Source organism: Bos indicus, chromosome 7 (assembly GCF_029378745.1).
Source record: "Bos indicus isolate NIAB-ARS_2022 breed Sahiwal x Tharparkar chromosome 7, NIAB-ARS_B.indTharparkar_mat_pri_1.0, whole genome shotgun sequence".
NCBI lineage: Eukaryota > Metazoa > Chordata > Mammalia > Artiodactyla > Bovidae > Bos > Bos indicus.
In genome coordinates this window covers 46,355,808-46,382,603 of record NC_091766.1, presented here as the reverse complement: position 1 = coordinate 46,382,603, position 26,796 = coordinate 46,355,808, and the positions used below count along the sequence as shown (strand labels likewise).

The 26,796-nt window shown below is 52.4% G+C and overlaps 1 protein-coding gene across 7 annotated transcripts in view; it reads right to left on the bottom strand.

Annotated features, from left to right (window-relative positions):
* The window catches only part of LOC109562038 (uncharacterized), a 232,263-nt gene that overhangs the window by 123,122 nt on the left and 82,345 nt on the right, over nt 1-26,796 (bottom strand). For all 7 annotated transcript variants that reach the window (XR_011567693.1, XR_011567692.1, XR_011567690.1 and 4 more), the window contains exon 2: nt 23,665-23,867. Coding sequence is in view for 2 of the 7 variants with exons in the window: in XM_070793606.1 (XP_070649707.1) it covers nt 23,665-23,867 (203 nt within the window). In the remaining 5 variants the exon portion in view is untranslated. The remainder of the gene's footprint in view (nt 1-23,664; nt 23,868-26,796) is intronic.

Here is a 26,796-nt window from a genome sequence, read left to right as displayed (position 1 = left end):
TATGGGGGAGGCAGGATTTGGGAAGAGAGGAGGGGGAGAGGGAGAGAGGAACCTTTCTGAAGCGCCTTCCAACCCAAGCAGAGGGCTGGATTCCCCAAAAGCCCGGCCCTCGTGCCAGCTCCTGCCCTGGCCTGCCACAGTCCTGAGCTATCCGTGCAGCTGGAAGTGTACAGGCGTGGAGAAGGCCCCACCATGCAAAATGTGCATTTGATCAAGGTTGAAAACATGGTGTAACATGAGTTCTCCTGATCTATTGGATTTCTGCAAAAGAGCCCTGAACTCCTCACTCAAGTTCAAACTCAGGTCTCAGGAAAAATGAGTTTGTTAATTCAAGCGATTCCCCGGTGGTTAGTAGTTTATACCACATGCTTTGAAACAATGTGGCCTGAGTCAAGGGAGAAATTGAATGACTTCCTAGGGGAGAGGCAAGGCCTATCTGTTAACCTTGACAGGCTCTGAGGCCTGCTGCACTGGCTGGCCTGGCCCTCTGAGCCCCCTCCCACGAGGCTCAGGCAAGGACTCCAGCTCCGCTGCTCACATAGCCACACAGAGTGGCCCCCACTGTTCAGAAAACAGACAGCTTCCCAACCCTCCCCCAACCCCCGCCCTGCAGGCTGGAGAGCTGGCATCTGCCATCGCTTGCCTCTCTAAGAAGCCTGTGCCTCCAGCGGGCACTGGGGTCCACCAGGACTCTCCCACCTGGCGGACCCAGGGAGCTCGTGCTGGCCAGTATGGATGAGAGATAGGGTCAGCCTTACTTGTGGGTTGGTCTCAGACAGTAAACTGTAGGGAAGACCCTTTGAAGAGAAGACTGATTACTAGAGAAGCCCTCCAGACTGCCTGGTAAACTCCATTCCCTCATACAGAGAAGATATATTGGGCACCTGTTTCATGCCAGTCTCCATCCTAACCCATAGACACCTACCTGCCAGTGTGGACCGGGAGAATACACAGGGGACAGTGATGGAACAACGATGATCACATATTAACAGCCTTCTTCAAGGCCCTTCCCAGGTGTTCATCCTCACAACAACCTTTGAGAGAGGCACAGATGGGTAAACCGAGCCACAGGTTTCAGTCATTTGCCCAAGGTCACCCAGCTGGGCATCTGGAGTCAGGCAATCTAGCCCCAGAACCTTTGCCCTGACCACCACTGGATCACTGTCGTCATCATTATTATAACGAAAGCGCTGTCCTGCCTGCTGATCCTTCACAGGCACAGCCTAGCCCCCAGGAAGTGGTACCCTCAGGGTCTAAGTAAACCCAGGGTCTGAGGCAAGGGCTCGGCCTGCTGGACCCCTGCCCTGGCTCAGTGGACCTCAGACAAGATCTGCAACCTCTCAGTTTCTGCTTCCCTCACTTTAAAATGGGAATGATAATTACCCATATCTCGAGTTCTCGAGATAATTACACGAAACAGTGAAGATTAAAGGGCTTAGCGCTTTATGGCATTTGCAGATAAATGCAAAGTCCTTGGGGCTTCCTTGGTGGTCCAGTGGCTGAGAATCCACACTCCCAGTGCAAGGGGCCTGGGTTCGATCCCTGGTCAGGGAACTAAGATCCCACATGCCAAAACTAAGACCCAACACAGTCTCAATAAATAAATTAACTAATTTAAAAGTCTGGTAAAAGTTAGCTACTCTTTAGTAATTATAGGTATTAATATGTGATATATACAATGCCAGGGCACATAAGCCCTGATCAGGCCAAAGCTGGGGGAAAATATCCATATTTATAACACTATATCTATACCATTATTATTATTCCCAATGGGGCTCCCATTCCACACTTTACCTAAAGAAAGTATCTTTACTCCCTACCCTAGATAAGCTGTGTGACACTCCCCTTTTCTTCCCCTCCCCTAAAACCCCACCACAACCTCGAGCTCAAACACTGGTGCCACTGGTCATGGACAACAGACACCGCCACCAGAAACAAGACAAGGAACAAGAAACACTTGCCACTTTTCAGGGGTTTGAGCATGAAACCCCCTGATGAATTGAGATCTTTTGGCAGCATGTTCACACGTCCTTCCAACAAGTCCACCAGGACGGGAACATTAAAACGATGCAAGGCCATGCTGTTCACAGGGGGAGGCCCTGATAACGCCACGTCAGGGAGCACCAGCAAAGCTGACCCATTTCCAGATTTCAAACCTCAACAAAAGCAACCGCCCAAGTGCACACCCCTTCTGTACCCGATTCTCCCCCTCTGAATGTGGATAGGGGCGCGGCACTTCGCTGTTCAGTCGCTAAGTCATGGCTGACTCTTTGTGACCCCATGGACTGCAGCCCAGCAAGGCAGAGATTAGTCTCTCCTGCCAGGGAGCAGGTTAAGAACCAGAGAGGTGTGGAGATGTTCCCCGAGGCAGCTCAGTTTGTGGGACAGAGTTGGGACAGAGCCAGGTCTTCTGCTTCCTGGATGCTTGGCTGGGGGAGGGTGTGGCACCCCACACCACACATCTCTGGAAGGCTAAACACTCCTTGTGCTGGCTGCTGGGCCAAGAGGTGGCAGATCTGACTCACAGCACCCTGGCCAAGCGTTCCATGAAATCATCCAAAGCCAACAGGAGCTCCAGGAATAGTCGGGCCGTAGCTGTGGCTTCCTCCCTGGCTGGAGGCATCTTCAGCTCCCTGGGGCCTGGACTAAGCCCCACTCTCCATACACACAGAGGACACATGCTGAAAACCGGCCGCTATTCCCAGACAAGGCCCACCCCTAGCAAGGCTGCCCAGCACCCAGGGGGATGGCCACCCCAGACCCGCTCTAGCCGGCTGCTGCCTTCGCAGTGCCGACAACAATACTCACCAAGGGGACTGAACAGACACGGAGATGCTGAGCTCCCCAGCCCCGCCCCACCCCACCCCAGAGAGCAAAGGGCCGCAGCCACATCCCTAGACAGATGCCCTAATCCCATCTGGGCTCAGGTTCACACACACCTTTCACATCTGCGGCAGCAGCCCCGAAAGGCAAGCACGAGACAAGCAGCAGCTGGCCATGGAGGGCAGCTGAGTGGGACAGGCCCCACATCCCTTCCTGGGACACGGGGTGGTGGGAGGAGCCGGAAGGGCCTCTCTGCCTCTGGGACAAGCCTGTTCAGCACCAGACCTGGCAGCACAGGGCACAGAGAGCTGAGAAATGGGCCCAGTTTTCACCCTACCAAATCCTTCAGGATGACTACGGAAGCCGCGAAAAATCAATTTTCTGCCGCTTCTTCGGAAGCTGGGGCTTATTCTCCGAGTGTGCGGAACCCTTGGCTCAACTGTTCCCCATCAGCTCCCGCCATGCTTCCGGGGCGCCCAGCACGGCCTGCCGCCTCCCTTTCCCCTAGACTCTCAAACCCACACCCACGGCTGCACCAGGGCGAAGAACAGAGGCCTCATCTGGGAAAATCAGGCCAGGAGCCGGCTTCCTCCAGGAAGGAAGGAAGTGCTCCCATTTCCAGAACACCAAACCATTGGCAGAGGACCCTCATACACAGCTGCGCTGGGAGACCAGACTAAAGTCAGGAATGGGATGGTAGATGAGCTGCCGGACCCTGGAACCACAGGGCAGAGATGAGAAACTCTGGGCACTGACATCAGTGCTGGAGCTTTCTCAGCATCAGTCTGCTGGTTGTGCCAGGCCCTGGGCCAAGACTGTGCCCAACCCCACCCCACCCCACCTTCCTCAGCTGCAGGACCTGACCCGGGAAGCTCCTGACTTGTCCTGGCCACAGCAGCCGGCCTGGGTGTGCTGATGCCTGGGCAACATGTGTCACACACATGCACCAGCATTCAGCAAGGGCCGACCTGGTCCTGCCCCTGGGGGCCCCAGAATCACGGCTGTCACTCTGCAGCAGGGCCCACTGAGCCAGAGGACCATCTGTGTGCAGCCTGGGCAGGCCCGTTCTCGAAGGCTTGGTCCTCGCTCTTTCTCTAGTCACTCCGGACAGATCCCAGCATAGTTTTCAGTTTGCTCTCCATGATTCTCAAGGTGTGGTCCCTGGACCAACAGCAGCAGCATCACCTGGGAACTTGGATGAAATGCATTCTCAGGCCCCACCCCAGGCCTCCTCATTCAGAAATCCGGGGGTGGGGCACAGCCGTGTGTGTTTTAACAAGCCTTCTAGATGATTCTGATGCAACTCTGGATGGCTGTGTTGTTGGGGTGGGTGTGGCAGGGGGACAGGACAGGGGGCCAGGAGCTCCTCTGCTCTCCTTCAAACCACTGTAGCTGCTTACCAAGCTAGCAAGCCTGAAGGAACCCCTCTGCTCTCCTGGGCTGCTCCTCTTTGTGGCCCTGGGCTCTTTCTGGGCCCTCTCACCCTCAGGAGGCTGAAAGGTTACCCCACTTCTCACTGCAGACCCCCAAACCCCAAGAACCCAGACTCATCATGAGTTGATGACTATCAATTGTTTATTCACATCACAAATTAAAATAATATTATACAACACACACTGACCACATCCCCATCTCAGGAGTCTTTGCTACTCCCTAAGCTAGAACTGAAGCTGAAGCTCCAATACTTTGGCCACCTGACATGAAGAGCTGACTCACTGGAAAAGACCCTGATGCTGGGAAAGCCTGACGGCAGGAGGAGAAGGGGATGACAGAGGATGAGATGGTTGGATGGCATCACTGACTCGACGGACACGAGTTTGAGCACACTCCGGGAGATACTCAGGGAATCTGCAGTTCACAGGGTCATAAAGAGTTGGACATGACTTAGCAACTGAACAACAGCAACAAAGCCAGATTTCTTTTCTCCTGACCGGCACACTTCACTCAGGTCTCTGAGCAATGTCACCTCTTCAGAGAGGCCTGTCCTTTCCATCCTATCTAAGGTCACTCTTCGTTTGCTCTGTCTCCTTACCCAGATAACTTTTTGTGTATCTCCACCTCATAATGTTATTATATATTTACTCATTTGTTTGTGCAGCTTTTGTGTTGTTTGGGGTCTTTTTCCCTCTCTAGGCTATCAACTTCATGAGGACAGGGATCTCATCCATTCACTGCTGCAGGCTCAGTGCCCAGCACACGCCTCCCACACAGTCGGAACTCAATCGGTGTACCGGTAAATGAGTGCATGCATACAGAGAAACCAAAATCAGGGCTGTCCACTCCTCGTATTTAACAACTCTTAAATACATAAAACGCCCCGGCGAACTTGGAAATTAAATCCAAACAAAACTACCGACAAAATTAGATGATGTGTTTTACTCCAGTTCAATTGCCAAGAATGGGTTTAATAGGAGAGAGATAGGGCCTTAAGCCAGTTCTGTTGCTGTATTTTGATGTAATTAATACCACCACGGAGAGCGAATGCCTGCAAACAGATGTGTGCAAACAAAGTGGCATTAATAACTTTGAGGCTTTGTTTGCAAGGATAACCAGCTTTCATACAAAACCCAAATCCACCACACAGGCCTGCAGCACCCATTTTAACAAGGGATTACTTGATAATTCTGCAGAGGTATCTTATTCACTTGAAGCCACATCAACCTTATGATCACATTGAAAACCTGCCTTAAATAAACTCTTAATCTCCTCATCCTAATTCTAGCAATCTCTTCCTCACGTATTTCCCAGCACAATTACTGCCAATGAACTTCAGCCTGTTGCTGAAGATCCCCTTGCCATATGCACGTGACCCTGGCCACCAGCACACCAACATCTTGGCCTCTGGCACTGCCCATTGGCATGGGTCTTGTTCTGCCCTGGCTTTTCTCCATCTAAATTGATGCAACCAAACAGAATTTCCTCCATACGGTGGACTGAGGCTGTATTTCACCTTCCCTTGCAGCAAACCTGAAACCATCAAATATGCTGACACCATCACGAAGACATGTAAATATTTCTTAAATCATCCAGCAATACCAGGCTATAATGTGGGTATCAAGATAGTATAGATAAGATCATATGAATTCCAAAGGTGGCGATCAAAATGGAAATGCAGACCTTTGAGAATGACAAACCAGAGCCCTGAGGCACTGATCTCTTTACCTATTCAAGGACCTTGGCACTTGTCACCAAGCCCCTCCAGGGGACACAGCGGAGCACTGAGGTGCTGAATTCCAGCCCAGGGACTAAGTACCATCTTACCAGTCGGAAATGCAGCCATCAGGCCACCAGGAAACTATTAAAGTTCCAGTCCCAGCAGTGCCCACATGGAACTGCAAGTCAGTTCACTGGATTCACACGTGTTCTGAAATGATTCTGTAATTTTGGCATCAGCAAGGGCTTTCCAGGGATGAAGACATAATGGGTGCCAGAGGTTTAATTAAAAATTTATGGGAGAAAAACTTACACTTGAGAACATTATACCCACTCTCTCTCCAGCCTGGGTCTTGTTTCCCTTGCCAATATGGACAAGAGCACCATGATTCTGTTTTATGAGGGTACCTCTAAGTGCTGGGCTGCCTGGTAAAGGGTGGCCTGCAAGGGGAGTCCTTCTGCATGCAATGTGATGGGGCTCCTGGCACCCTACCCAAATGCTCACCGTGGCCTGGCATGCATCCTCAGGGTGGGTGCCAGCCAAGACCAGCCACCCCGGAGGTCTGACATCGAGTTCAGCAGGCCAAGGGGTCACCTGGTCCAATCTCCTGCCTACACACAGGCCCCCAGCACAACCGTGGGATGGGACTTGGCTCAGCTCCCCAGGGCATCAGCCTAGAGCAAAAACAACTCTTCTTATTCATGCCTTCTTGCCTGGAGAATCCCATGGACAGAGGAGCCTGGCGGGCTCCATAGGGTTGCAAACAGTCGGACGCGACTGACACAATTTAGCATGGGCACACATGGCCCCCCAGTCTCTTCAGACGCTGAGGACGGTATTCAGTGCATCAGTGGTATTCAGTCCAGGGAGGAAAACCTCTCCTCAGCCCATTCCTTCACATGGTGGAGGAAGCAGTTCTCATAGGCTCTCTCCAAGACCTCAGGCTGTTTGTCCCTGTGACAGGAAGACCAGCCCCTTCCCCTCCTGTTGATCGATCTCTCTCTCTCTCTCTCTCTCTCTCACACACACACACACACACACACACACACACAGACAGAACGTCTCCACCCGAGCTAACGCAGCCTCCTACCCAGTCTCCAACAGGAGGGAGTGCCCTGTTTGCTGAGAAAGCATGTTCTGTATCAGTCATCTCCACTCACTGCTCAGGTGTGAGGGTGAAGCCAGGAACCTACAGAGACAAAGGCCTAGTAGCCCCACCACGCCAGCGGCCAGTCAGCCCTGGGAGAGGCATCCATGGGGAAGAACAGGCCCAGGACTAGCTCCTTAGCTGGTGTCAACTCTGCCCACCTCTCAGGGAGGAAGCCCCCCTGCCAGGGCCCCCAGGACTTGGCTCTATGACCTTCTTCCCCTCACCTGACCTCAGGGAGGCTTCTGAACTCTTCCATGTTGCCAGTGGCCACCAGTACGCCCACAAACAGGCCCCAACTTTCTGTTCAAGGGCCCAAGCAAGGAGACTGGGGTCCCAAGAGGAAGAGGGACTTGTCCAGCCACCCACCAACCTAGCCCCACTTTTGGTGGGAGAGAAACCAAGGCCTTTCCCTGAGAAGCTTCTTGACCATTAGCGCCTTTAAAGGAAGGGGGATTTAAAATGACGGGTGGAAGCTGCTTGGTCAGCCACCCATCCTTATGGCAAATTTCCTCCCCGGCTCCCCAAGCCAGGAGGCTTAGGGGAAACATGCTGGGCCCGTGGTGGGAGTTGGGGCGTCTTGGGCCATGACCCCCCAGTGACCTCAGTGGGTAAAAAGGGCAGGCTAGTTCCTACCTCAATCAAGTTATGGGCACAGTGAGAGGGGGAGTGGGGAGGGGCCTTGGCAGCAACCCCACCCTGACCCAAGGGTACCTCACAGAGGTGGTGAAGGAAGGAGCCTTGGGAGGGCGTATGTTGGGGTGTTGGATCTGACCCTTGGGAGAAAGCAACAATTAGCATGTGGATCAGTCACGTGCCCTGCCTCCAGGGCCCAGCATGTTCTAGATACACACCAGCTGGCATGCCAGGTCTTCTGTATACATCCTGTCCCCATGACAACACTAGTAGGGTCATTTCCAACTGGCAGGTTGGGAATGGATCTCCGTTTGCTTAATAAGTGAATAACTTAGCAACGCAGTGGCTCTTTAAGTAACTTGCCCATGATGCTGGTTAGGATGCAACAGGGTGCTCTCCACTGCCACCCTGCATTCCTGACCCCCAACCCCCTATAATGGGGGACAGCACCACCTCCTCAGGCCCGGGGGGCCAGCTGAGCGAGGCTGACCGAGCCTGGTTCTCCCCTCTGTGGCCACTGCCCTGAGCCAGCCCTCTTCGGTGCTTGAGTTACAAACTGCGTGGAGTCCACCCTGGCTGTCCACCCTGCTCTAGCTCCGCCCACTTCCCCCACCCACCTTCCTGAAGTATTTCTACCTCATCCAAACCAACCTGCCCCAAAGCCTTGCATGGTTCTCTGTTTTCACACATCAAAGTCCAGGCAGGCCAGTCACTGAAGGCCTTGTGTGACAAGGCAGCGACTTTCTCTCTAGAGGTCTTTTCAGGACTCTCTCCTACACATTCACTACCTCCCACCCGACTGGGACCACCCGCTGAACCTGGCTTGGCCTGCCTCTGGGTCCCTCACCTGAGACTGCTGCCCAGAGCTGGCGGGTGTGCCCAAGCGTGGGGGAGCTACTGTGGGGCGGGGGGCGGCAGGAAGGGGGATTACTCATCAGGCAGCGGAGAGTGAGGGCTGGGTGTGGGAGGTGACCCAGTGGGTATGAGAACTAAAGGATTTCCTGCCGTATCAGTAAACAAAGGATGCTGCAGCCATCAAGCCATCACATTACAGTCACCCAGATGCTGAGCCCTGAAAAAACTCAGATGGAAAAAAAACAGGCTACCCAAACTGCCATGCCCATGGCATGGTCAGCCTCCGCAGCCACCCACTACAGTGTACCCTGAGACGACTTAGGGTGAGAAGGCACAGGAAACTGGCCCTGGATAGCTGAGGTGCATAGCTAAGTGAAAGTGTTAGTCGCTCGGTTGTGTCTGACTCTCTGTGACCCCAGGGACTGTAGCCCGCCAAGCTCCTCTGTCCATGGAATTCTCCGGGCAAGAGTATTGGAGTGGGTTGCCATTCCCTTCTCCAGAGGATCTTCCCGACCCAGGGACTGAACCCAGGTTTCCTGTACTACAGGCAGATTCTTTACTATCTGAGCCACCAGGGAAAGGAACATGGTTAGATTCCTTAGCTTGAGATACCCGGTTTTCCTTCATTAACAGTAATCCTTTGATGTTCCAACTACCTGGTCATTTGTTGCAAAAACTTCTATATAATCTGGTTTCCTCCCTTGCCTCTTTGGAACAGTTTTCTCAGCATTTATCTGAGATGCTGTGTCCTGAGCTTAAGTCCTCAGAAAGTCTGCTGAATAAGATACAACCCAATGTTGTAGATTGTCTGTTTTTTCAGTTGACAGGTGCACAACAAGCCAGTCAGCAGCCTGGGCAGAGGGCACCCCATTCCCACTGCTGGGGCTTCCCACAGGACTGTGCACACACAGCCTGCACCCTCGGGGTGGCCCCGCCACACTGGCCTCCCTTGGCACCTCCCTCAAGGGGCTGGGCACTGCTGAGTCACCCCTCATCCATGCAAAGCACAACCCTCCAGTTTTGTTTTGTTTTAAACAGAGTTACACAAGCACAACCACTGCACACAGCTCTTGCACAACCTGGCACTCCTGGTGGCAGGTCCTCGGGGATTTCTGCACTGCTGCCCCACTCCCAGGGCAGGAAGCCACACACGCGCACAGCGGTGGCCGGGCACACCTGGGCCCTGGAGAGGCCTCTGCTGACCTTGTGGGCTGCCGGATGCAGGGGTTCCTGGGGAATGAGCACTGGGGCCACCCTGGCCTGCCTGAGGCCTCTTCTGTCAGCAGATGGGCTCTGCTTTCACCTGCTGTGCTTCCCCAAACCACTGAGGACCTGGGGGCAGTGCCCAGCGGGTGCCAGACAGGGACCACAGCCTAAGCGCCTGCTCCACCACTGGTGTACTGTGACTCTGGGCAAAGCCTTGTTCCCCTTTGGCTGATGTTTTTCTTCACATGTAAAACAGAAGCCAGGACTAGACTGGTGATTTCCCAGCTTGGTTCCAGGAAGCCCTGTGGCCACACTTGTGGCCTGGAAGTGTCTCAGAGCCAAGACCTCCTGGCCCTGACTGCGTAACCCTGGACAAGTGCTTCCTCTTCACAAGGTTGGGCCCCAGCCTCACCCTTTCTGCCCACTCGGATACGGTCTTCCAGGAAGCTACAGAATGCCAGGCTTGGGCCGGAGGTCAGTGGGCCCTCCACCCTAGGCAGGTTAGGGCAGGGTGAGGGAGAGGGCTTGGCAAGAGGGAAAGGCAGCCAGTCAGCATGTAGGTGCTGGCACGAGGGGCCAGCTACAACCACACAAATGAAGGAACCGCAAGATAATGGGTCACAGCTTCAGCCAAGTGCCCGGCCTCTAGAGACAGCCCTGCTGGGATGTCAGAGAGAGGAGTCGGCTTCAGAAGTCGACAAAGCCTCAGGGGTCTGCCCGAGCAGAAGGAGGCATCAGGTTTGACTCAAAAGCAAGGTGAGGGGGAAGACCCCCACCCCCCACCCCCAGGAGGCCTCTCCTGCCCTTCACCCCTTCCCATGACAAGAGGCAAACTGGTTTAGTCAGCATCCGGTGAGGTAAACAGAGCCCACAGCCCATGCCCAGAAGGCATCGCGGTGATGAGATGACAAAGTTGGAGAAGCTGCAAAGACAGCGGGGGGGTGGGAGGGGCGCACAGGGGCTGGAGAATGAGGTGAGGCCGAGGTCATCAGCATCGGCCTTAGCAGGAGGAGGGCATGGCTAGACCTGGGGCTGGGGGAGAAGCTAAAGGAGATGCTCCCAGAGCCAGAGGCTGGGCCCTGCAGTTGCAGCAGCAATCACACAAAGGCCTCCTTAGGCCAAGGCCACCTACACCACAGGGAGACGGGAGCCCCGGAGGGACATCTTGGGAGCTGGAGCCCTAGAGGCAACAGCTGCAGTGGCAGAGAGACAGGCAGAAGTGCGTTTTTCTCTCCCTCCCTCCGGGCCTCCAGTCTCCTGCCGCTGCTTCCTATGGGCTAAACCTGATCAGAACCAGTTGTCAAGGCAGCCCGGGAATTGAAGTTTTCAGGGCCAGCCCCTGTGTTGCAGAGCCATCAGAGGAAGGGCTGGGAATGGATCTGAGCCAATGAGAGAAGGAAATGGCAACCCACTCCACTATTCTTGCCTGGAGAATCCCATGCACAGAAAAGCCTGGTGGGCTGCAGTCCATGGGGTCACAAAGAGTCAGACACGACAGAGCGACTAACACACAGACACCCTAGGCCTCCCACCTTGAGACACTGACTCTTCCAGAACCTGCCCACACTTGAAGTTCGGCCCAAACCGACTGCCTTCAGGAAGCCCTGGGAGATGGTTCTGTACCAGCCTGCACTCCTCTGGCCTCAGTCCCCTTGCCCACATGGGATCAGGATGGGCGGCCCTTTCTGAACTCTCCCCGGTCCCAGAGATGTCCCGGCAGTTCAGCAGCCCTCATCACAGCGGAGTAAGACTCTTGTGTGCCCTTCTGCCCTGACCTGAACTCCCCAACTGGGTTTATTTCCAAGGAAATCCATTTTTATTTTTCCCCAGATGAAAACTCCCAGGTCATTTCTTGGGGGAATAGATGCTGTTGCTGGACAAACTGAATGTACATGGGAAGCTGAGCACATCCATGTGAAACTGCTTGAGGCCCCCCTGACCTTGGAGGGGGATGCGAGCACCGAGGTCTCACTGCCTCTGGAAGCCTCCCACGGAGACAGGCATTTTTAGAGCACAAGACCCATGAGATTTCCAACACAGGGAAGGACATCTACTTCAGTGTCTATGATGAGATCTGGCCCTTCTCTTCCAAGAACCCCCATCCCCCACCCCTGCCTGCCCCCTTCAGCCTGCAAGGGTCAGCAGTGGCTTCCTAACTGGCCATGTTCTCCAGTCTCTTTTCCCAACATGAGCCAACCCTGAGAGGTCACCTCTCCTATGACCTCTCTACTGTCTCCTGAACACCAGAGACAGAGAGATGAGCCACAAGAATGCTGAAGACAGCTCACGCTGGCTCTCAAGAGCTTAGCCCTCAGTGCTATCACATGGATGGGCTGAAGTGGGCCATGGTGGAAACACTTACACCATGGAAATGGGCAAACACTTCAAATCAAGGCTTCTTCTTTTTTTTTTGTCCTTCCTTCCCGGAGAGCTGGTTGTTAGATGCTTAAGAGCACACTACTGAATGAGGCCTTTGACATTCTGGGCACACACTCCATCGTCACGATCAACCCCAGCCTCATGTCCTGCCATCTCCTCTCTCTCCTGGTCTCTCCCTCCTCTCTTCACCAAACCCACCAGGTCCTTCCCTAGGGCATGCCCTGTGCCCCCCAGCTGCCCCAGGGGAGAGCACATGGGCACGTGTGCTCTCCTGACTTCAGATCCAGCCATGTGACTTTGGCCAAGTCATTTCCCTGTCTCTGTCCCCTAATCGAGAAAAGGTAGGTGCCCAGGAGATGATGAGCAAGAAGCAACAGCAAGTGTGTTGTAAGCTCAGCGCCACATCTGACCCGGGGGTCTGCTCAAAATCACCCTCAGCCCCTGCTCTGCCCATGGAAATTCTCCCATGCTTCAAGGTTCAACCTCCGCGGTGAAGCCATTCCCTTCCAGCAGCCCACCTTTGGTGACCGTGGCTCTGTGACATGAGACGGCAGACCCTGTGAGAGCAGGGCGGGCAGCCTGGGGGATGCATGAGGTTTCTGCACAGGCCTAGTGAGAAGCAGGATTACAAGAGTGCAGGAGATGCCAGGTCCCCTCCATGTCCTCACCACTGATCAGCGAAGCCAGCACCCATCCCTTTCTATGACATCCTTCCTCAGGGACAAGGAAGTTCCCTGCTTCTTCCTCCTGGGCACTTGCCCAACAGTGGCAGGAAGCAGCAGCAGGAAGTAGGTAAGTGGCCTCCTGTGAATGCAGGGTGAATCAGCCTCAGGGTTCACCTCCAGCTGCCAGCCCATTGGCCAAGGTGAGAAAATTTCTAGAAGATGGTGCACCCGCCAGCCCAGCCTGGATGCCACTGGCTGACCAGCTCTTTGTGGGAAAAGCAATGCCACATTCACGGCCTGCACCCTGCCAGCCCTGGACAGTGTACCAACTGAGGTGTGAGGCGTTCCCTCACTGGGCCTTCCCAGGAGGTCAAGAGCAGATTGGGCCACACCCTCCTCATTTTCTGGCAGAATTCAGCATAGATCCTGGGGTCACCTCCACTTTCCTGTGAAGAACCCAGCAGATCCCCAGCAGATGGTTATTCGGTGTTACTTCTCATCACTTACTATCCATAGCCTTGGGCGAGTGAGTTCAACTTCTTGGACCTCAGTTTCCTCCTCTGCAAAGTGGGTGCAATAATAGTACCCCCTCCTGAGTGGTTATAAGCCATCAAGTGCTTCAGGTACACAGTAAGTGCTTACTGTGCTGTGCTTAGTCATTCAGTCATGTCTGACGCTTTATGACCCAATGGGCTATAGCCCGCGAGGCTCCTCTGTCCATGGGGGATTCTCTAGGCAAGAATGCTGGAGTGGGTTGCCATGCCCTCCTCCAGGGGATCTTCCCAACCCAGAGATCGAACCCAAGTTTCCTGCACTGCAGGCAGATTCTTTACTGTCTGAGCCACCAGAGAAACCCAAGAGTATTAGAGTGGGTAGTCTATCCTTTCTCCAGGGGATCTTCCCAAACCAGGAATTGCACCATAGTCTCCTGCATTGCAGGTAGATTCTTTACCAGCTGAGCTACAAGGCAAGCTCTAAGTGCTTAATATGTGGTAGCTATTGTAATTTATTGCCCCTATTTTACATCAGAAGTAAGGGAGGCTTAAAAGGAACACCAGACAGTCACCATTTGGAGCTTTTATCCCGAGTCCCTGTACAGGTGTCCTCATGACTGTACAGAAGCCTGGAACCTCTGGAGGACAGAGCACCCTCTCCTTTGCCCCAGGCAAGGGCAGCAGGATAAGGGTCACTGGTGCTGACTCTCTGGAGTAAGGCGTTGTATCTTCTATCACAGGGATCCTGGTGGCTGCCAAGGTTCACGTGGTCTGGCTCAGACTCCGCTTGTAAAATGTAAATCACAGAATCCCAGATTTGTGGGGAACTTTAACGCCCACTTAGGTCCACTCCATAGGAGGGCACAGATTTCCTCAAGACTTAGGCCAGGACACTGCTTGAATACCTCCAGTGATGGGGAACTCTGTACCTTCAGAGGTCATGCATTCCACTGCAGATGTGCCCGAGGAGAGGGCAACAGGAAATAAACAGAGGGGCCAGGGGAGCCGGGGTGGCAAAGGCCGATTCTGCCAATGTCACAGATGAACCCGAGGGAAGGCCAGCCTCCACCCTCCCCACCACTGCCCTCTGCCAAGGAGACGGGACGTTCTCCAGGAACTGAAGGCGCATCTGGGAAGCCACGCTTCAGTGGGCAGATGTGGAAACAAGCCAGGACACATGCCTATGGGTTCCACACCACCAGGCGACAGGAAAGAGAGAAGGGTGGGCCCAGGCCGGGCCCAGAAGCAACGGCCACCGCCAGGAAGATCAAAACGCCCAGATAATGAGCTGAATTCTTCTTCCAGAGACACCAGCTAATGAAGGGAGCCCAGGAAGCCCCGTGTCACAGGCCCAAACTGTTTACACAAGTGTTAAAAATACATTTCAAAAGAAAGCGGGGAAGCCCGAGGAAACCCTCTGCCGCCCTTGGAAAAGGCTTTCTGAAAACCACGTTAATTTGTTTTCCAAAAGGTGTTTGAAGTCTCTGCATGTACCCCTTGGGCAACTTTAATTCCTCCTCCTAATCCCCTATTAAACCTGATGCTCACTAGCACAGCCCGCTGAGGAGGTTATGATTTTTATTCTTAATTATACAGATACACATTTGGGTCCATGCGTGTTCCTATGTTTTTATGTAAATTCAAAAGGCATTGTCAGCCTCACTTCTCCAAGATGCTCAAAATAGCCTGAGCTTCATTAAGGCACTAGGGGGATTTAAAATGAAGTTTAAAGGGTCAGCAGAGTATAATTTTTAAAATTCATTTTCAAAGCCCTGTAACCTTAGAGCCAGAGATGAATGGGTTCGTGGGAAAGTGTAAGAAGCAACACGTGAAGGAGCTGAGTCTGGGAGGAGAGGGGTGGGGGTACCTTTGCCAATGCCTGGCAGAGCTGCAGGGAGCCCCAGGCAACCAGCTGCACAGTCTCAGGAGACAGAAATGCACAGTGATCATTGTCATCGTCGCCAGCATCATCACAGCAGCAAGCCCCTCTGCTTAAACACCTACTACGTGCCAGCTGTGGTAGTCACCACTCTGCGCCCCTCAGCTCATTAAGTCCAGCAGCCCTCGCAGGAGGGTGCTGTTACAATCCCTATTTTCAGATAAGGAAACTGAAGCAGGGCAAGGCCAGGTGATCTACCCAAGCTCCCACGGAAGAAAGGGTAGGGAAGACATAACGTATTAATGCTGGCGCGCATGGTGATGTTCACTGAGTGCCAGTCACACGCCAGGCACGTTTTCTGTGCATGATCTCATTTCACTCTCACCAAAGGCAAATGAGTTCAGTCGCGTTATTAGTATTACTTTACAGATGAGGAAACCAAGGCTCAGAGAGGCTTTTAAAAAGCTGCCAAAGATCACAGAACCAGTAAGGACCACTGACTTGAACCCAGGTCAGTGAGACCTCAGAACCCAAGCCCTCAATCTCTTTCCTCTCACTCCATGAACTAACGGTGTGCTCCCCAGCCACAGAGGACCTCAGGACAATGGCATAGGAGATGTAACAAGGCAGCCTCCCTCCCATTGACCCTGGAGGCAGAGTAACTAGGGGTCTGTCTAGGTTCTGGATCATCAGGGCCCCAACAGCTGAAATAATCAAGGAAGGCACCCTGGAGGAAGAGGCTAAGCGAGGCTGAGAAAGGATGGGCTGAAGCACAGAAGACAGTGGAAGTGGGTAAAATGGTGTGCAAGTGTGGGAAAGGACAAGGTTGCCCAGAAGAACGCAGCAGGAACCTCAGGAGGCATATGGGCAGAAGGATCAGGAGGCAGGTCTGGTCTAGGGACAGACATGGGGGAGGGGGGGTCAGAGAACATAGGGATCCTTCCCCCAAACCCACCCTCTCTGCCTTCCCTCTGGTGACTGGGCGTGAAGAAAGCATCTCTGCTCCTATGCAAGACCAGCTCCTTGACACCAAGCCCTACTTTTCGAACCCTCCCAAAGACCCCACTCCTGCCAATGTTGCCTCTCTCAGGATCATCTCCCTTCTGCTTCCTCCAGCATATTGATTTGCTGTATTTTCTTCTGTGTCAAAAAAAACCCCTGCATCCCTCTCAAGGTGCTACCCCATTTAACCGTCTCCGTTTTGGCAAAACACCTCAAGAGCTGTGACGGGGTCAGAGAGCTCCATCTTCTCCCATGGCTCCCCACCTCCTCACTGAACTGGCTCTCACCAGGTCAACAGCTCAGGTGGTCACGGGCCCCCTGGGCAGCCTTTCCCCAACACCCCCAGTTTTCCTCCCATCCACCTGGCTGGATCTTCCCTGTCGCCCTGTCTGGTTCCTCCCACGTCTAAGACTGCCCTGGCCCTAGTCTCTGAGCCCTCTTCTCTTCTTGTTCTCTGCCCACCAGCTCACCCAGTGTGGCTCTACATTCCAAACCTATCATGCAAAATGTCAATATCAAGCCCCAGCCCTCCGAAGCTCCTGACAGCAAACTTGATTCCCTCACTTGTATGTCTACCAGCTTCTCAAACTGAACAAGTCCCAGACTGCACTCCTGATTCCCACTCCGCCAAACCTACTCTTCCTTGGCTCCTCCCCACCTCAGCAAATGGCTGTGGGGCTAAGGCAAGCAAGCCCTTCTTCTTAAACACCTACTGTGTGCCAGCTGTAGTATGCACCTCTTTGCTCATCTCACCTCATTAGACCCAGCAGCTCTCAGGGGTCAGGGGGTTCTGTTATGATCCCTAGGTTTCAGATAAGGAAACTGAGGCACAGCAAGGCCAGGTGATTTACCTAAGGTCCCACTGAAGAAATGGTAGGGGAAAACATAACATACTAGTGACGGTGCTCATGAAGATATTGAGAACTGGTAACATGCCAGGCACAGTTTTATGTGCATTATCTCATTTGAGTATGAAAGTGTTAGTCACTTGGTCATGTTTGACTGCAAGACTCCATGGACTGTAGCCCACCAGGCTCCTCTGTCCACAGAATTCTCCATCCAGAATACTGGAGTGGGTAGCCATTCCCTTCTGCGGGGGTCTTCCTGATGTAGGGATTGAACCCAGGTCTCCTGCATTGTTCAATTCAGTTCGGTTCAGTCGCTCAGTTGTGTTCGACTCTTTGCGACTCCATGAATCGCAGTACGCCAGGCCTCCCTGTCCATCACCAACTCCCGGAGTTCACTCAAACTCATGTCCATCGAGTCGGTGATGCCATCCAGCCATCTCATCCTCCATCGTCCCCTTCTCCTCCTGCCCAGAATCCCTCCCAGCATCAGAGTCTTTTTCAATGAGTCAACTCTTCATTGTAGGCAAATTCTTTACCATCTGAGCTACCGTAACCCTCACCAAATGCCAGTAAGTTAAGTCTTCTTATTAACAGTACTTTACAGATGAGGAAACCAAGGCTCAAAGAGGTTTTAAAAAAAAATAATGCTGCCAAAGGTTAGGCATAATTCTCAGCTTAAGCAGTTCTGGACAGAGTGCCAATCCATCATAAAATCCTCTTAAGTCTACACCAAACACTTACCTGGAGCCTAACTCACCTCCCATCTGTACCTGTCCTCCCTACAACCCACTGTCAAAGGCATCTTTTAAACCACCACCACCACCACCACCACCACCCTGGCTTCATATTGTACTTGGAATTATTACCAGACTCCTAGACACTGCCCCATACAGCCCCAGATGATCTGAAGTCTATCTCACCCATGTCATCCTTTACCACTCCTTTCTGGATTCCTAAATCCAGCTGTCTTGTCCACTCTGCATCTTCAAAACACCAGTCTTGTTCAACCCCAGGGCCTTTGCACTTGCAGTTTCATCTGCCTGTCATGCATTCCCCTCATTTTCTCACAGCTAATTCCTTGTCATCCAGATCTCAGCCTAACTGTCTCCTCCATGGGGAAGCTGTCCCTGACCACCCAGTTCAAAAGAGTTGTCCATCACATCACCCATTTTTAATGCTTTACAGTGTACTTGTCACCCCTGACAATTTTCTGCTTTATTTATCTATGTGTACTATCTTTGTCTCTCACCATACTGGGAGCCCCAGGAGGTAGGGACCTATCTGTCATGCTTTCTGCTATGCCCCCAGCATCCAGCACAGCGCCTGGCTCAGCCCCGATGCTTGGTCACTAGGACATGAGTGACTGTGTCCTCCCAGCTCTTCAGTCCCCCTCCCATCACCCACCCAATCTCCCCCAAGGCCCAGTGCCCACATGGTGAAGACCAGTGTCCTGATTATGTCAGAACTTAGGGTAAGGGTGAAGAGAAGTGGGAATCACAGTGGCTGTCTTCTTCCTCCCCGAGTCTCAGCCACCACTCCCACCTCCCCATTTCCCGGGCTGCCCTGGGTCACACCTGCCATGGCCTGAGGATGAAATGGTGAACAGGCAGTCTTGTGTTCTGGAGTATCAGCTCTGCAGGAAGACAGCCAGGGGTCAAATCCTGGCTCCCCACTGATGGCCAAGGGGCCTGAGAAGATCTCTTCACTCCTCTGAAGACAGCAAACAGATTGGTGGTTGCCAGGGGATGGGGGAAGGGAGGGATGAACAGATGGAGCACAGAGGGTCCTTAAGGCAGCAAAATGACTCTGATACTATAATGGTAGACACATATCATTAAGCATTTATCCAAACTCATGCAGTGTACAAGGAAGAACCCCAGTGTAAACTACGGATTTGGGTGATCGTGATGTGTCAACACAGGTTAATCAGTTACAACAAATGGACCACTCTGGTGGGGGATGCTGACAATAGAGGAGGCTATGCAAGGTGGTGGGGGGAGGAGTACATGGAAACTCTCTGTACCATTCCCTACATTTTGCTATGAACGTAAAACCATTCCAGTAAAACTAAAGCTATTAAAAATTTTTTCAATTGTAAAAATCCAGCACCAAGCCTGGCCCCCAGAATTCCCTGAAAAGTGAAAGTGAAGTTGCTTAGTCATGTCTGACTCGTTGCGACCCCATGGACTGTAGCCTACCAGGCTCCTCCGTCCATGGGATTTCCCAGGCAAGACTAGTGGAGTGGGTTGCTATTTCCTTGTCCAGGGGAGCTTCCTGACCCAGGGATCAAACCTGGGTCTCCTGCATTGTAGGCAGATGCTTTTACCATCTAAGCCACCAGGGAAGTTTCTGATATATATCTGGCAAAATGTGACTATGCCTCTTCATGCCTTCAGTCTACCAAGTAGCTAGACACGGCCGTGATGTTGTAAATTTATTGTACCATAGTTAAAACATTAAGCCACACTTAATACCTGCAAAGTCTGAGTTCTAATTACAGCCACCCTGACAAATTTGCATTCAGACCCTTACTGCCATACAAAAAGTTAGAGACCAAGCTCAGCAGCCTCATTACGCAACAAGTTATACCTGGACCACAGGAAAACATCCAGCTCAGGACGCCTTGGTCCTCAGCTCAGGACGCCTTGGTCCTCAGAGTTGCACCAAGATGTCCTGGCCTGAATGCCCTTCCATCAACACCAGCCCAACACAGGCCATCAACACCAGCCCAACCCATTCAACCCATCCTCATGGTGCTTCCCGCCTGCTAAGCACTTGGTCACTTCACCACCACCCCACCCACCCTCCGACCGCAAAGCAGCCCAGGAAGGAAAACAGAGTAAGGCCTACTGACCCTCTGTGCACCTGGGGACACTGAGACCCGGAGCCACACACAGAGTGAGGGACGAGAAACCTGGAAATCTAAGTCTGACTTCTATTTCCATGTTCTTTCAACTCCTCTGTCCTGAAGGACTTCAAAAAACAGGGCTGGATGACTTACTATCATCAATACTCCTTTTATGTCTCATTAGAATGAACAAAAATTCCAACTTCTTATTCTTGTCTAGACTTCAAAGTGCCATCTTTACAATGGTTTTCAATGCCATTTTATGATCTGGGCTTCACCATAAGCCTGTCAGGTGGGTGTCAGCCTTCACATCTCATCGAGTTTGAACTGAGGCCCAGCAAGGCTTCTGGCGGCCCAAGGTCACACGGAGCATCGGGGGCCGTGGTGCTTCCCACGCCAGTGCTCTATGCTCTCCACCTCCCACCTCCCAGACCTAAATGAAACTCCCACTCCAGATCCCCAGAGACCCACAGCGCCTCACCGACTACCTGCTGCCGGTGGTGCCACTGCGTCCCCTCCTCCTCGGCCTCTCATCTTGCTGACCTCAGCCCACTGTCCTTGACGAGTCCATGCCCCTTAACAATGAACCCTCTGGAACCCCCCACGAATGTACCCAAATACACTTGCCAAATATCACCACCATCAGATCATCCTCCACCTCAGCCCAGAGCACAGCTAATGATGCCTCCCAACCAGTGGGGGCACCAACTGAAAAACAAAGTCCTGAGAATGGACCAGATGGTGCAAGAAGCAGCTAACAGGCAAAATGTACAGACCCCCGAGTTCTGGGCAGGCCGGGGCTCACCTTGGCATTACCTATCCGTCCATCATCCGTCCGCAGCAGGCAGCACCTCCACTTGCTCATTTCTGCAGAGGCCAGTCTAGCGTGGAGGCCTCACCAAGCCCAAGCTTTACCCCAGGCCCTTGAGCCGGGCAGCACAGGCATAGAACCCCCATTTCCCAGTGTGCCTGTGGTCACTGGTCAAGGGCCAGCACTTGGGAAACCTTCTCCCGTCTCTGGAACATCCCACTGACAAACCTAAACCATGTGAGAAGCGTGTAGACAATGGTGCATGGGCCACACTTCAGAAAGCTGATCTGGGAAAGCAGTCCTGGGCAAGGGGACTGGGGGGACTCCAGAGAGAAGGGGCTGGTTCTCTAGGACAGACTTGAGCTGATATCTGAGGGGTGGGTCAGGGCACACAGGTAAGAATCTACAAATATTTGGAAGGCACAAACACTGGGCAAGAATTACCTTGCCCAGTAACCAAATGTTTTAAGACATCAGGCAAAACTTGAACCGTAATTTACTTCTTGTCTTAATAGGAAAGTCTCACCAAGGATGGAAGAGGTGGCCCAGACACTGGACTCTTTGGCAGCATGGAGTAGACACAGAATCTTGGTTATCCTCCTAGGACTCCCGGGAACTGGACAATGAAGAGACTCCCATGGGCAGAGTCTACACATAATCCTAGATGCCAGACTTCCAGGGAGGTGGGAGGAATTGCTCAGTGCACGTCTTAATCACAGGGGATCCTCAGCACAACACAACCTTCCTGGAGGGAGGTCAACCCTGACAAGCCTCCCAGAATCCCTGAGCTCCTCATAGAGATGGAAAAAGCCAGGCCCAGAGAGGGTCAGGGACTTGCCTCAGTCACAGTGGGCATGTGAGTCAGAAATAGTCTTTGTCCGTCCCCATGCCCAGGGTTATCCCCCTGTGGCACCAGCATGGTCTTTGCACTTTTGAATTTCTCCCCAGGTCCCCGCCCAAGCTATCCAGCTTATTACACAACAGCTGACAAGTAGCCCCAAGTGCTGGTGACAAGAGCCCTTTGCTTCATTAGTGAAGCTTTGCCGTAAAGGGTCCTCACTTCCCTAAACACAGTCTCTCTGGGGCTGACAGCACATAGCAGAGCGCACGCTCAGAGAAAGGACAGGAAAATGGGTATAAAATTACATAATAACGTCTGGTTCACACAGAGAGTTCTCTCAACCATGGAGACCCACTGGGAAAAAGTTGAGGCAAGATGACCAAAGGTTTGATGGGTCTTTTAAAGTTTTGTTTGGTCGAAATGTTTGCTCTTATTTTAAAAACTTCTTTGTCGCAGATAAAATTGTTCTCTAATTTGGTCATACATTTGGATTTCATTATTTTCAGAATGTATTCCAGACATCTAAAATTAAACAGATGTCATCAACCCCGTTTAGACCTAAAGACTTGTAACCAAACAGTGACTTCAACCCCAGCGCAATACCGACTTGGAACAGTGTTTTAGTCATTAAAAGTTTTAAAACTCTGCCCCATTTTTCTCATTTCCTATAATGAGATCTCTTCCCCCTCCTTAAAATACGCCAATTCTTCAAGGGTCAGTGGAAAGTCAAACCAGAGAGTAAAGCAAATTTAAATATGAAAAATGGAAGAGTGAAACATGAAATCCACTGAAACCCTTATGGAGGAGCTGAACCACGACTTCATCACAAAGGAGGGAAAATAGTCCGGGAGAAAGCTAGGAGGAGTGTGAGCGCAGGAAGGGGATTTGGCTTCTAAAGCCTGAATTGTTTTATCGTTCTTTTTCTGACAGGGATTAGATTAGTAAGAATCCTCCAAGCCTGCTCCAGGCATCCTGGGGACAGTTAAAAAGACAATTCTCACACTCCTCTGAACCTCATCTCCGAGCTCGCCCCCAAATGAATTTGTTAGATGGCATAACCAGGTCGGCAGGAAAACTGCCTGTCTGAGATGCCCAGAATTCACAAGCAATGGTACCCGGCCCTTGAGATACACCTGAGCAGTGGGGGAGGGATGTCTGGACCTGGGGTCTGGACAGGGTCACATTGGGGTCTGGCCTACTGGGCCACATCATGTCTTCATGACATCAGTTTCTTAAGCAAGAGAGAAAGAATAAAATTAGAGAAGGGGATGAGAGGGGTACAGAGCAGAGAGGACCTTTGCCTCTCCCACGGTACCTCCAACTACTCTATTGCCAATGAGTAGGCAGGCCACCAGCACGCAGGCCTCTGCCCCTAGGCCCAGTCCTCTGACTAAACAGAGCTGGTGCCTCAGCTGGGCCTGCCACCCTCAGGAGCCTAGGCCAAACATCACACTGCTCATTCAGAGGCCCACACCTAAATTCAGCTCAGGCCCCATCTGGCACGCCCTTCCTTCCCCAGCCACACACTCGCATGGGGACCCCACACTGGATGGGGTGGGGAGAGAAGAGCTGAGCCGCTCACCTAAGCTTCCCGATGCTTCTTCTCGCCACAGCCTCCCCAGCCTCTTCCTTTACAAAATAACTCTCTGTCCTCACTCCTCTGGGCAGAAAAGCTCCCTACATGATGGAAAACCAGTTCGCTTCTAAAGACAGGATGGCACCTCCTGGGGCTCGTGGCCCCAGATACCTGTTCCAAGGAGGGTGCTCAGCCCCAGGTCCCAGGGAGGGGCATGGCCATGGATCTGCTTCCATGGGGACTGGCAGAATCCTTGTTGGAGCCTGCCACAGTCACCCCGTGACAGGAGGGGAGGCAGGCAGCCAAAGGACCACAGAGACCTCTGACAGTGAACAAAGTCAAGGGCCTCCCGTGAGGTGGGCAGAAGAAAAGAGTGATGCCTTTGAAACAGATGATGGGTCCATTTTTGACCCGAGTTGGACCTGTTCAGTACATTCCAAACATTAGACGCCATCAAGCCACCTCCCCAAAGCCAGCTGTAAGTTCACAAGTGCACTTACCCCCAAGTCTTGGGCGAGTCAGCCTCCCCGGGCCTTGATCCTCCTATAGGCACATCAGTTGATTCATGAGGGTGTGCTCTCCACAACTGACAAACAGCTTCACTGCCGAGGCAAGCCTGGAGAGAGGAGTCCTGGCTGGCTGGCTGTGGCTCTCTACCGAGGAGGACTGCATACTCAGTGTTCATTAGTGATGTCTGCCTTAACTGCGGGAGAGCAGAGGTGGGACAGCAATTAGTTCTTCTATCTGCCAACCCAGAATCAAACCCGCTTGTTCCTTGGGGAGACTGAGGCCCAGAGAAATAGATGAACCTATACCAGGAGGTCAGACATTAGAACAGAAGATCAAGCATTAAAAATTCTTCACGTTTGCCAATGGGTCTATTTCCATCCTCAGAGTTCTCTGGATTTGAATGTTAGACTTTTCAAAGCCTCTCTGACTTGTTTTCTTAGAGGGAGCCCCACACACCTGTAAGCGATGCATCAGGCGGGTAGACTGAGGTCAAACAGGTGAAGGGATGCTTCAGCTTACACAGACAGCCAGTGACAAACCAGGACAAACCCAGGCCGACCTGCTCACTAGACCACCAGCCTGTCAAGTTGGCACTTTTACCCATCAATACCGAGACACTGGAACTGCAAGAGGGCATTATACATCTGGGAGGGGAGAATGGGAGGAATGCAGAAAGAGGGTTAGCTCTTCAGCTCACTGCGGGGTTCATACACAGTGACAATTTATTTGTGGTAACCACCAAACGCCCTCGACGTCACTTCTGAGACCCAGAGGTTGACCAGCTGCCTGAGAAGACCCCATTACCACTAGGGCCCTTGGAGCTTACTCCTACAAAGACTGTGTGACCAGCTAAAGTCACTTATTTCTCTAGGAAGTAGCTAATTAAGCTCTTAGTGCACATGGCAAACTGAAGGCACAAAAGGGACCAATCGGCTGGTAATTATTCACTTTAGGGAAGGATTGATTTTTTCACCCCATAAAAATGGGGTTCTTATAAATAGCAAGAGCCCTTCTTCTAGCATGTAGGTATAACCCCATCCACAAAGGCTCTGAGTACATCAGCCTGTTCAGGAGCACAAAGCCCCTCTTAGGTTAGAACTTGACAACTATCCTGCATGAAACACCTGATGAACCACTCCTGCCTGGTCTAAACACCAAAGAAAGTGTGAAAATGTTCGTCACTCAGTCGTGTCTGACTCTCTGTGACCCCATGGACCACAGCCCGCCACAGAAGACTGTAGCCCCCTGGAGAAGGGAATGGCAACCCACTCCAGTATTCTCACCTGAAAATTCCCATGGACAGAAGAGCCTGGTGGGCTACAGTCCATGGGGTCGCAGAGAGTCGGACATGACTGAGGGCGCACACACACACACACACATGAATGAATGCCTAATTGTAAACTCAGTGAGGGACTCTAAAGGAAAGGAACTCTGCTCCAGGAGAGCCTTTGATAAAGGCACCTGAGCTGGCTTGAGAGTCAGGGAAGGCTTTGCTAGAAATAACTAATATATTAACATCTAAGGGATAAGTAACAGTTAACCAGGCAGATATGGGTAGGGCAGAAAGTGGTCTGGGAAGAGATGAGAGCATGTGTCAGGGCCCCGGGGTAGGAGGGAACATGGTATGTTTGAGGAGCTGGGAGAGGTGGCCAAAGTGGCTGAGGAGTAAAGAGCAAGGAGCGGCAAGACAACAGACAAGGGCTTGGAGGGCACCCAAAGAGGTTTGGTCTTTCTACAGAGGTCAGTGGGACACCATTAAAGAGGTGAGTGCAAGGGTGTTCTGCAGAGATGGCTCTGGGTGCTGAATGGAGAAAAGGCCAGGAGGGCCAGGTAAAAGGAGGGGGCTGCGAGGATGCTACTGCAGCTGTCCAGGCAAGAGACAAGGCAGGGGGATACGGTGGCAGCAGTGAGGACGGACAGACGCGGAGGGGTTCAAGAGCTACAGGACGTAAAACCAACAAGACACGGGGCCGGACACCCCCGGGGGCTAGAGCGGCCAGGTCAAGGACGCCCCCTGAGTGTCCAGCTGTGTGAGTGGATGGACAGAGACTCCCCTGAGAGGAAGGACCCTGGAGGAGGTAGCAAGATGGGTGTGCTGGGGGAGGAAGGTCAGAGTGAGTCTTCCATTCCTTCAAGACAGCCACGTAGAGATAAGTGCAAGCAGGAGAATACACGGGTGTCAAGGGAGGACATGTCCAGTAATGTGGTTCCTTTCCAAGGGCTGATCAGGGACAAGTTCCAGGATATTACAGCTCTCTCTCCACAGCCCCTCTCACTTCCTCCTCCTGAGCCTTCCTACCAAGGGATTTCATATGGAGATTGCAAAATAGAGCTGCTTGCCATGGAAGTCAGACACCTTTTTGCACGAGCAAAATTTCAGTCTTTTTTCCCCTACAGAAACAGTAAGGGAAAAAAAAATAATAACCTTCAAATCTAGCCAGGGGGATTAAGTGTAGATACTCAGGAGGACTTCCTGGCTCCAAGGGTGTGACACTGGAATGCATTAGTAAGCAGGAGTCTGGGCTCCCCCGCGCCGCCTCCGAGGTCCCTGAGATAGGAGTGGATAGCAGTCTCTTGGGGATGCTTGGAATACAGTCCTGTCAAGACACAGGGGATTGGACCTAGTAACCACCGAAGCTCCCTGGGCCCAAATGATTAAGTGCTAGTCACGGGAACCCTGTCCACCTGGTACCCATGACTTCATTCACCAAGCAGTCCCCACAGGCAGAACCAGTGCCCAGGGGCTTTACTCTTACTTCTTCATCTCATCCTCACAACAGTGCCCCTGGGTGCAGTACTCTCTGTGAAAGATGCAGACACTGAGGCTCAGAGAGGTTAGGTAACCCACCTGAAACCACCCAGAGAGTGAAGTACACTGCTGGGGCTGGCATCCTTGACCATCACCAAAGCCCATACTTCTCCCTTCTCCCCAACCCCAACCCCACTCTTATTGGAGAAGAGCCTGGTGTTACAGTGCTCTTAGAAACATGGCTAACACAGACTACGGACAGGGTAGAAATGATCTACAACAGCATTTCAAAACAAATGCATTATACGTATATAAACATAACAAAAGTCACAATAAATGTGTTATACAATGGTACCCAAAGAAGAAAAATTTG